At 41.1% G+C, this 12,049-nt stretch overlaps 1 protein-coding gene across 1 annotated transcript; it reads left to right on the plus strand.

Moving 5' to 3' along the window:
- Positions 1-1,012: 1,012 nt before the first annotated feature.
- LOC124281390 (solute carrier family 49 member 4 homolog) lies at positions 1,013-11,401 on the plus strand. The gene is made up of 11 exons (XM_046717425.1): positions 1,013-1,382; positions 4,375-4,465; positions 5,409-5,572; positions 6,224-6,287; positions 6,390-6,484; positions 7,302-7,431; positions 8,391-8,499; positions 8,649-8,716; positions 9,002-9,120; positions 9,445-9,627; positions 10,301-11,401. The coding sequence occupies exons 1-11, from the start codon at positions 1,034-1,036 to the stop codon at positions 10,462-10,464; spliced, it is 1,536 nt and encodes a 511-aa protein (XP_046573381.1). The 5' UTR covers positions 1,013-1,033; the 3' UTR covers positions 10,465-11,401.
- The last annotated feature ends 648 nt before the right edge of the window (positions 11,402-12,049 follow it).

Genomic DNA, 12,049 nt, shown 5'->3' on the forward strand with positions numbered 1-12,049 from the left:
TGACAACCATCCACGTGGAGTAGCAATGCAGTTAGTGAAGCACTTTCTGAGATGAAATATACCACACAATATAAACGCCCTTATATGTCCTGTATCACAGTCTCTGAACCACATTGTTTTCCCTTCCGCCCTACTCCAATTATATGGGAAGCCCTAAATGAAACAATTCTAGATTTTCCGGCCTGTGAATCTCATTGTCGCTAAGAAAACAAAAATATGTTCAGAGGCTGTCATTTGCAGTGCCTCTCCGGTGCCAAACAATAAGTACACCAATCTGTATCCACCAATCGAGCCATTTGGAAACAAAGAGTTACAATTACAAACATAATTACATATATGTCTTGCAAATAGCTGGGCACATTAAAAGTATTAACATTCAGACGAAACAGCATTAAAATGGATTATGCTTCGTCTTCTTTTCTCAAACATGTTCGCCTCAGTGGTCAAGTGGATAGAGCGTCTCCACAGAGAGCGGAATATTGGTGGCTCTGACCAAAACCTTTGCAAGATTGAACGTGGAGTAATCTTCAAAACGACGTCAACCACTTTCGTCTATCCCTTCCCTCGTCCACCAAACCCATACCACCTAAACTCGTCTCAACCCATACTGTCAAAAAGAACATAACAAGAAAACGGTAGATCATTAAAATACATATCAATATATTTAGGCCATATAATGTATCCAGTCTTAACTGTCCCCAGAAACCAATTCCCTTTGCTGTAAAGGAGAAAATAGCGGTGAAAATATATGAATGGATCAATGAAAATCAGGCATGACACCAGGTGTTCAAGGTGTTATGACGATGGACGTCACACGTTTTCATTACCCAGCTGTGCAAGAGATAGTGAGATTGGGCCCCGTGTATCTAAGCTCGGACAGCATCCCAATGTGACGGTGAGTTATCAGACGATAACGATTGAGACAAGCTGCATGTGTGTACTGAATGACTTGTACAGTCAGCTGGGGATACAAAGTCGAGCCTCATTTCACGTTGGAAGCCGATGGTAATCACAGCCACTTCTGAATAACAACATGGAGGACAAGCATGGTGTTGAAGACCATCTACCTCCTTCATGGAGAAACAGTGTAGGTAACGGACATGTAACCTCCAATGAGTTCCCGACAGAATCAGATGAACTCTCACCCTTGTTGGACTCCAGGAGGAACATTAAGTCCTACAAGAGCCGGTGGTATGTTCTGATGGTGTTCTCCTATTCTGCTCTTCTTCACACCGTGATGTGGAACACATTCGGACCCATTGCTCAGTCAGCTAAGGCTGTGTTCGGGTGGTCGGATGCCAATGTTGGCATGATGACCAACTGGGCAAACATTGTGTATATGGTATCCATGTTTCCGATGGCCTGGTTGATGGATGTAAAAGGTAGGGGTCTGTCCTTGACAAAACGTATGTGCATGCTCATATACCTGATCTATATTACATTATTACCATATGCATTGAGTACGTCTTTATTAGAAACCAGCTGCTATAGATTCTGAAGATAACAATACTATTCTGATAAGAAATATATGAAAGATTAAATTTAGAAAACATATGTATTTACAAACCTACACACACACACACACACATATATATATATATATATATATATACCATGCATGAAAATATGTTTGCTGTCTCTCATGTGTTGTATACGAAAAGTTAATATGGATATATATATAAATATGACCATAGACTGCGCTGTTACATGTGCGTTTAAAGCTACATCATAAACAAACAACTGATATGTGTAGTCTCATTACATATGCAGTCTGCTTAAAAGCAAATGTCTCCCATAGAAAATTGTTGGGTAAATACTGCGTGGGATGTCTGTGTACCCAACCCACCCCTTGGAACCTCTGGAAAATATTGACATGCTTCATTTAGATCTGTAGAGTTACAGAGCTTGGCGGAAAGGAAGATATACATGATAATGGTTTAGGGTCTGTAAGACAGGTTAGTCTGACCTATACTTGCATGACTTGGTAAGGCTGGATCAAAGTACTGTAGATAAGATAAGCTGATGTTGTTCGACTGGAACACGTGGAAGATTTGTCAAACATTTTGTTATTATTAGCTAGATCGACAATAGACATTCTTCAATGACTAAGTGAAACATTTGCATTTAATTGGACAGTCAATTAAATTAGACACAATCAATTTGGTTTGAAAAATAAGTCTGATTATATGACCGCTTCACTGCGCACGTGTGCACCACTGCCGCACTACTTCCGCTTGGCCACCAACATGGCTGATATCAACACAACAGACGTGACGGAAATATTATTAATAAAACATTTATTAGAACTGTGTCTGGAAATTACAAATATATGATTTTTTTCCTCCACGTTTATTGGAGAACCTCCTTATCATATTAGCCTTTCTTATAAGAATATTCAAATTCAGTTACGATGTATAGGCACAACAATAAACAAACCATATTTAACTTATCAAAAACCTTGTAAAAACACATCCTTTTTATACAAAATTAATAGCAAAAATGTTAGTAAAACATTTGCCTACATAGTAAACAGTATATCTATTTCCGTTTAGAATGGTTTACACAGCATGATGTATCCTGTAGGTTTCAAGCACATCCTAAAGAATAACTGTAGTCAGACCTTGGAAACTTTTGTGCGGAACTTTGCAAGATAAGGGTCAGGCGAAACCCATAATGTATGAAACTCATTCACTTTCATTCCCCATTGCATCGTTCAACAAGTACATGTCAAAATTGAACCACCAGTATCCAACTCTTTACCAGCTTCCCCGAAACACTGTGACTGCTGGTGATCCATGTCGGTACACAACAGCTTGGCCACAATTCCAGATGACGAAAACATTTTCCAAGGACTCCTAAGTTATCGCATTTACACAAATCATTTGGATAGGGCCACCATTGCTACTCTTTTGTCGTATGCCGGGATAGAGGCACGTTAAATCATCAAACTCACCTTGTCATTAAAATCAACAGTCTTTGATGAGTTACAACACTGACTCGTCAGTCGATCAGAAAGGGTACTATTCTGCAGATTCAGACATGGGCTGTGGGGTAGTCTAGTGGATAAAGCGTTCGTTCGTCACGCCGAAGACCCGGGTTCGATTCCCCACATTGGCACAATGTGTGAAGCCCATTCCTGTTGTGCCCCGTCGTGATATTGCGGGAATATTGCTAAAACCAAAAAAACCGTACAACCAAACTGAGTCACCCACTCAGATTCGTCAGTCAGTCCAGTATCTTCTTCCACTCACTTCAAATTTCAAACTTGCGGCAAAGGTATCCGTCCTTTTTCAGATGAAATTAAGAGATTATTAATTCAGCGTAACATTAATCTAATTTTCAAACACAGTACGTTTATGTCCTAAATACTGACTTCACAAAACTAAGCTAGTGACCGAATAAACTGATTTAACGTCTCTTCGAACAGTATTCCATTTATTTCGAGCGTTTCTTCTCTATTCGTGATGAAACGTTTAAAGTGGTGCACGTCTTAGACGTTTACCCCTTTGTAGTAACCCATGTTTACCAGTACGTTGTTGAACAAAATCGAAACATAAGTCGCCGACCGTCATTCGAAGCTTCGATCAAAATATTCTACCGTAAGACGGAACTTTGCATTACGACATTCGACGCCTTTGGTGACGAGCCAGCCGCCCCCCTCAATAGTTAGAAGCTGTTCATTTAAATCCATCTTTTGTTTTGCCTACATTGAGGAAAAGATTGATTGGATCCAATGCGTTAACAGTTGAAATGGTACGTCACTATTTTAACTCAAGTAACGGAAGGAAATGATGCAGGTAACAGGAGTAAGCACATTGGTTTTCTTTTTATCATGACTACATTAAGCTTCGACTTGACCATTAACGTAAAAGGAGGTGAGGTGAGGTGAAATTGGGTTTAACGGCGTGTTTGAGAATATTTCGCTCATATGACGACGTGCATGCGTGTGTATGTGTATGTGCGGCTGCTTGTACTAGCCCAGACTGAAGCTGGTTTTATAGTGCCAGCTCACTGAGATACCATGCCGCAGTGAAGCATGAATACTCAACTCAGACACATTATACTGACTCCGAGCCGACCAGTCCTTGTTGTACCCATTAATGCCGAGCGCCAGGAAGGGACCAACAATTACCATATTTTAACGTCTTTTGGTTTGACGCGGTCGGGGATCGAACCCGCAACCTTCCGCTCTCCGGGTAACGTAAAAGGATATGTTATCAACTGCTTATGTTGAACCCATCCATTATACACAGAAGTATAAGATTTATTATAAATCACATTGATTTTTTGTGAACTGACCCTCCACTTCTTCTCCTCAACTCCTTATCAAAGGTTTCATTGAGCTTTAAGACATATTTACCTCTCTCTCTCCAGGACTACGGATAGCAATGCTGTTTTGCTCTGGGCTGATGGTGTTTTTATCGGGCATAAGATGCATCACTAGTGAGCCAGTACCGGCGACATGGTCAGTACCTCAAAACTATACACTGAATGTATTATATAACTAACATCTCAGTGCAGGGTATATGTAATGCTACATGTGACCCTCTAAATGTCACTTTATATATTGTACAAAGAAAGTAGAGGATTGTTGGAATCATTGGCGAGAAGGCGATCAGGTCTTGTAGGTTCAAATGGCTTGTGAAATGAGGAGTTAGCGATCAAGCCCTTAAAAAGAACCGTTAAGACATAAACAGAAAAGGTATTACTACACTGACTGACCCTTGTCGACCAGCACTATTAACACTTGCAGTCAGCCCCATTGGTACGACCTGTGAGTACCCTGGTTAGAATTGATCTTCAATAACCCATGCTTGTCGTTGGAGGCGATTAATAGGATAGGGAGGTCGTGCTTGCTGACTTAATAATAATAATAATAATAATAATAATAATAATAATAATAATAATAATAATAATAATAATACTTTATTGCCCAAGAAGGGAATGTGTCTTGCGTTATGGACGCTGGAATTACAATAAATACATATATCCATTACACACACATTACAACACGAACAACATCATGCGATGACTTGGCTGACACATGTCATCGTATCCCAATTGCGTAGATCGATTGTCATTCTGTTGATCACTGGATTGTCTGGTCCAGACACGATTATTTACAGACCGCCGCCATATATACCTGGAATCATGCTGGGTGCGGCGTAAAATTAAACCCAATCACTAACCAATGGTCCGTGTAGTATGTGAGGCAAGTAAGTGACATGAGAGACAGTTCAACTAAGTCACAATAGTGATGTAACACGTCCCTCTACATAACATGGTTTGCTTGATTTATTGATGCATCGTATCCATCCTTTGTTATAAATATAGGCATCACTCATTTTATCTAATTTACTCATGATTTTATGAAAACTCCTATGATCTGTGTGTGACCTTTTTCTCAGGCTGATGAACATCGCAGCTGTTGTGAATGGTGTAGCTGGTACTCTGCCATTCGCCGGTCCCGCCCTCCTCTCAGCCACGTGGTTTCCCCCCAAACAGAGGGCCACTGCTACAGCTGTGTCAGCTATTTTCACCTACCTCGGCCTGTCTGTTAGCTTCATCATTGGTGAGTAGACCGTTTGTACATTATCGGCATATCAGCAATTGTTTCAAATAAGGCCCTCCGAAACCCAATACAGGTGCTGAATAGTTCAGCTCCAGATGGACAGGAACAGATTTGGAGATAACATGCACATAGATGCCTTTTATAATGCCTTTTAAGAAGAAAAGGGGACAGAATTATCCACATAGACTAGTTGGTGATTCCATATATTCTACTGATTCACAAAACAATTGTTCGAATTGCCAGATAGTCACACAACGTAAAGGCCAGAGAATAACCAATCTCGGATATCCGCGGAAACAGATTTCATGGTCTATACGTAATTTCCTTGACTGCTTGTGACAGTGTCCGTATCGATATTCTTTACACCCTGCAGGTTGCACTGTTTCATTTTACAATTACCGATCACTGTGTGTGAGATCTTTGCAGTATAATGAACGAGTATGAACCCGAGTGGCTTCACCAAGCCGCTTCAGTGGCAGAGATACTTAAGACGCCATTTGAACGTGGCGTTATGGTAACCGATGACGTCACAATGATCTGTAAAGTATTGAGATGCAACTGCAGAGAAGCGATATGTGTTAGAATGTATCCTTTATCTGACCAAAATGACACCTACAACTTTACGTGATAAATACACTTTTTTACTTGCAGGGCCGCTCTTGGTGCCACAGCCGGAGGAACCATCCTTGAACATGACTGACATACTTTCTATAAAGTAAGGAACGCTTCACTGTTGCGACAAACAAAACCTTCGTTTCAAAACTTAACCATTTTGTTACGACTACCTCTAACCCCAGGAGGTCGTTCTTTGTTGCAGTTCGTCAGATGAAATAAACTCCACTGCGTTCAATCTGACGCCAGCCGCTAACATATCCGAGGTGAGAAGCGGCATAATGAGACTCATGTATACAGGTGATCAACGTTTCCTCCATGCACTGAATTAAACTGTATAGTAAAGACTAGGGCTGGGACGGGTACTCGGGTACTCGAATCAGGGTCGGGTACACCTGGAATCGAGTCCTATTTGTAGGAATCGAGTACCCGGAAAGGGAGAGAACTCAGATAGGGCAGATAATAACTTGTCTTTTTCATAATTGACGTAACACACATTTACATCATAGGTATTGTCCGATTAATGAAGGTTATTATTAACGACTGTAATTTATCTACGCATGAGCGGCGGGAACTAAAGGTTCTGTGTTTTAACGAGGAATGTAAGTAATGCTGTTACTCTTTATGTTAAACTAAATAGCCTAAGATCTGTTTTAATGTCTTATTGCCATCCTTTCAAGTTTCTATAATATTCTCTGTGAACTCGTGATTGAATATTCAGACAATTGACAGAAGCACTGTATTCCTTACATTTCCGGGTACTCGATTCCGATTCGGGTAAGCACATGCGGGTACTCGATTCCATTTTTTCCTACCCGTCGCAGCCCTAGTAAAGACGATGTTAAACATGAAACACATTTAGTCCTCGATTGCTATATGTGATTTCGTCGCCATGTCACATTTCCTGGTTCACTTTGCACATATGGGTATATTTTGTGAAGTCATTTTGGTGTCTTTTACAAGGTATATTTTATTAATGTTACTTCCCTGCGTTTGAGAATAACACGTTTAACTAAGACATCTAAAATCAGTATTATTCTGCCTGTCATGCCATGCTTCTTGTGACAATATTATCTCCCTCTATTCCTCGTGTTAACTGCTTCATTATACTATACAGAATGTGCGGCGTGTGTGCTGCTTCTGCTCCTGGTGGTGGTGTACTTCCCCGCCAAACCCCCGTCTCCCCCCAGTCTCACAGCATCCCTGGGGAGGACGAGTTACCTCAAGGGGCTTAAGGGACTATTCACGTAAGATGGTTGTGGTTGTGATCTATTTTAATAGTGGTACTATATTCCCAACCCATCTCACTGAAACTCGGCTTAATCTTCAGTGTTGATGGTTTTCGGTTCAACTAGCACCAATATTCTATTTACGGTTTACAACGCATTCATACATATGCAATCTGCTGAACATAATACATTGCAAAAACAGTTGGAACGACAAAATACGACCCTACAAAGTGCGACTGGTTTACCTTTTATTGTCTTTATCCTTATTCAGATTACTATTTTAATAGTGGTACTATATTCCCAACCCATCTCATTGAAACTCAGCTTAATCTTCAGTGTTGATGGTTTTCGGTTCAACTAGCACCGATATTCTATTTACGGTTTACAACGCATTCATACATATGCAATCGGCTGAACATAATACATAATACATTGCAAAAACAGTTGGACCGACAAAAGACGACCCTACAAAGTGCGACTGGTTTACCTTTTATTGTCTTTATCCTTATTCAAATTACCATTTGGATGATTCAATATGTAGTAGTGACATCAGTTGTAAATCATACAAAATGTACTCAAAGACGTTCCTGAAAGATAGTTCCGTGTGCTGAACAGCTGATAACATACCTTGTCTAAGATATGCCCTGCAGCCTGTTTAATGCAGTATATAATTTACACCATGGTGTGCCTGTGCCATAAAAAAAGGAAAAACAAACTTGAAAGTAATATAGGTCTAGACCATATATTACTATTGAAATATACGGACAAAGAAATGATGCTGATAAACCTTGAACCATTATCTGCCAATCTGGGCATCGAACTGACTACATATTTCCAGCACGCTCAAGGGGAGCAACTCTGTATAGCGAAATATTTTTCCTTGCGATTGATGAAGTAATGAGGGACTATTTGATGCCCAGAGAAGAATTTGGCTGTTAAACGAATTATTTTCAAATTTGATATTTTTCCTTGTGCAGGCAAAAACGCTTCCTGATAATCCTGGTGGCCTATAGTGTTCCGACGGGTGTATTTGGCGTGTTCGGAGCTTTTCTGGATCTGGTGTTGAACGGTGTCGGAATAACACAGGTACTGATGGCGCATCATTGCCGTCGCAGAATGTATTTTCATAACGCAGTACAGGCAATGTATTTTGCCTGGCCATATTGAAATGGCGCAGGCTTGTTTAATGTGCAACTTTATGAATCAGCTCTTTTGGTATTTCCTTTTTCTTTTAGAACCAAGCTGGTTGGATGGGCTTTTATGCCACAGTTGGTGGCTGTGTAGCGGCTCTGTTGATGTCTAGGTGTGTATGCCAGGATGAAGTATGAGACAGAATGTACGGCAAAGTCCGATGATTCAACTTACGCCCATCGTGCTCTATACTTGACATATTAAGGGGCGGTTGGATAGGTCAGTGGGGAAAGTGTTAGTTTGTCACAAGGAAGGCCCAAGTTTCCTCGTATGGGAACAATGTGTAAAGCCCATTCAGTTGTTCCCCGCTGTGAATATTGCTAAAGGTGGCGTAAAACCTATTCATTCAGTTAGTCACCTGACACATTTGATCATCGTATGCATTCTTGCCTTGAAGGATTGCTGATCTGTTTCAACGTCACATGAAGATGATGCTGCTAGTCCTATTCGTCGCAGCTACAGTCGCTACACTCTGGTTTGTCCTGATCCGTCTGTCTGTCATCTCCTTCAGTATAGGTGAGTCGGTCAGGGCATATATGTAAGCAATCAGGTCCAGATATGACATGTGAACCTCGATGGTAAAGATGCAAACACTTTAACATGTGGAATCGGTTTCAGTGTGCGACAAACGAACAAGGGAATGTCTCCTTGTACCTAATGATGTCTTTCAGTGGGGGCGGTGGCCTGGTGGTTAAAGGCTTCGCTCGTCACGCCGAAGATCCGGGTTCGATTCCCCTCATAGGTACACAGTGTGAAGACCACTTCTGGTGTCCCCCGCCGTGATATTGCTTGAATATTGCTAAAAGTGGTGTAAACCTAACCTCACTCACTCTCTTACAGCGTCGCTGTACCTGTCTTTCATCTTGATGGGGATCTTCATCAATAGCTCTGTTCCCCTGTTCTACGAGATGGGATGTGAAGCGTCTTATCCCATCTCCGAGGGTACGACAACCGGTGTTCTAACCCTCGCCAACAACCTGACTGGAGTCTTGTTCCTGTCTGTGCTGCAAATCCCGAAAATAGGTACACCGCCATGTTCACGTTTCAAGTAAACGGGTCGATGGGGTAGCCTAGTGGTTATAGCGTTCGCTCGTCATGCCGAAGACCCAGGTTCGATTCCAAACATGGGTACAATGTGTGAAGCTCATTTCTGTTGTCGCCCGCCGTGATATTGCTTGAATATTGCTAAACACGGCGTAAAAGTATACTCACTCACTCACTCACTCTCAAGTAAACTCAAGAAATGGTGTTATTTGGAATCGAGTAAGTTGTGTTTAAGACCTAACTGAACAACGTGTTCGGCATCGTGCCAAATACATGTGGGACTACAGCCAATGGTAACGCAGGTAGAAGAAGTATTTAACTGATAAAACGTTCACCGGCCAAGGTTTATAATCAGGTTCGTTCAAACAGACCATTGAACCACTTTATCCCGTAGTGTACTGACACCTTCAGATCTTACATATCTGCATGTTGTGTTAACGTTTATGATGGAGAGATGAATTATGATCGTTTTAAAATACATGTTTTGACGTTTATAGTAATAATATGATTAATAATAACGTTGGTGCAGTATGCACGGATCACGGGTACAATGTGTGAAGCCGGCCGTGATATTGCTGGAATATTTCTAAAAGCGGAAAAGAACCATACTCGCTCACTCACATGACATTTGAAGTCCCCATATTTCTTGCAGGTGTTGAGTGGATGAACTGGGCCATGCTGGGCTCCGCAGCAGTAGCCGTTCCTCTACTTCTGTTTTTCAAAGAAAACTACACCCGGACTGATATTGACACACACAAAGTCATCGTTCCTGAGTCTGATCAGGGTGGTGCGTCGCATCGACAAATACAAACATGAAAGTTAGCTGATAGCATAATGGATACATCTTTGACAGGCCGAAGATTGGTAAAGAGGGATCAGTGGACATTGGTGCTTGTATTACTGTACATGGCTATGAGGAGTTCAGCTTGCTATCTAACTGACCAATATTCAAAATGTCATTTTTCGTGTTTTACACGATTCAAGGTCAATACCGAGTGTAACTTCCATGTGACAGCCAGCACACTCCTCCTCATACCCCCTGTCAGCCTCCTGATCCTCTAAGGAGCAGTATACGCCATTCCTCGTGTAAAGTAGCTTCAAATTGGGCCAGGTTCAGTACAGGAGGATCCCTTTGTTGCACACGACGACCAATCACGTCCCAGCTATGCTCCAAAGGGTTAAGATCGGGGCTCATTCAATCGTGAGATTTGTCAGGGGTGCTTAACTAAGTTCTTTTATATTTATCAACATGATGCAAATAACACGATATATAAATACGGTTAGTTATGAAATTGCAACTATGGACAATGTAGTAAATGTATCTTGCCTTGTCTTTTACATGTCATCACATTGATTGCCTACATACGTTCAGTGTCATTGTTCTGGTTTGCTTCTGTCTGGTACATGTATGTCCTCGTAGGTTGTTGACTTAAACCACACTCATGGATTTGTGAACAATTAATACAAACCATGTATAAAATGACGTTAGGGGCGGTGGGGTAGCCTAGTGGTTAAAGCATTCACTCGTTAATCCGAAGACCCGGGTTCGATTCTCCAAATGGGCTCGATGTGTGAAGCCCATTCTGGTATCCCTCGCCGTGATATTGCTGGAATATTACTATAAGTGGCGTAAAACTAAACTCACTCACTCACTAGAATGACGTTAACGATTTAGAGAAATACTGATGTTGCTCATCAAGCATTCACAGAAACAGCTCCCGAAGCTGTCAGAATAAACTCATCATTAAGTTGTGTCACTTTTCATGTCATCTGTAGTAACGGTTCTGTTTCACATGTATGTGCATGCATAATGCACATCCAAGGGAAACGTTGGATGAAAACGACCCGAAAGGCACTTCTCTGAACGAGGTTACAGGCTGACAAAATGAGATTGAGCATGAGGGAGACAAATGTTACATGAACGGAAATCATTAACAATTAACTAAGCACGAAATAGCCTTTTAGGGACTGTGTAGTTTTATATGTTTGGTTTGATTTGGTTGTTGTTTAAAGCCGCACTCGGCAATATTCCAGCTATATGGCGGCGTCTTATTTGTTACACAAAAGGGGATAGTATTTACAGCACATGACAATACTCTTAAACTTAGGACCATTCATGTTTTGTACTGGACTCAAAAGCTGAAGCAAAGTCTTTGAAGAGATGGATATAATGCAGGGTGGAGCAAATGTACCACAAAATCATAAACTGATGTGATTCTTCCTTCAAGCGTTATTCATGACGGAATGGATATTGGTGCTGCTAATTACTGTTGCCTTTATACAAATTCTGTGATCATGAGTAATAATTCATAGATATTTTGATACTAAACTGATGACCAAGAAAAGCGAGCTAACCATTTTCGTCGTTATTATATTTTGTCGAGTATTGTTGTGTGAAGTG

The sequence above is a fragment of the Haliotis rubra genome, unplaced genomic scaffold (assembly GCF_003918875.1).
Source record: "Haliotis rubra isolate DU_JTF1 unplaced genomic scaffold, ASM391887v1 Scf283, whole genome shotgun sequence".
In the NCBI taxonomy this organism is placed as follows: Eukaryota; Metazoa; Mollusca; class Gastropoda; order Lepetellida; family Haliotidae; genus Haliotis; species Haliotis rubra.

Coding starts and splice junctions, on each gene's coding strand:
- LOC124281390 (XM_046717425.1), top strand. CDS start 1,034: ATGGAGGACAAGCATGGTGTTGAAGACCATCTACCTCCTTCATGGAGA. Junction 6,288..6,389: donor ACTGACATACTTTCTATAAA/GTAAGGAACGCT, acceptor TCTTTGTTGCAG/TTCGTCAGATGAAATAAACT. Junction 9,121..9,444: donor TGTCATCTCCTTCAGTATAG/GTGAGTCGGTCA, acceptor ACTCTCTTACAG/CGTCGCTGTACCTGTCTTTC.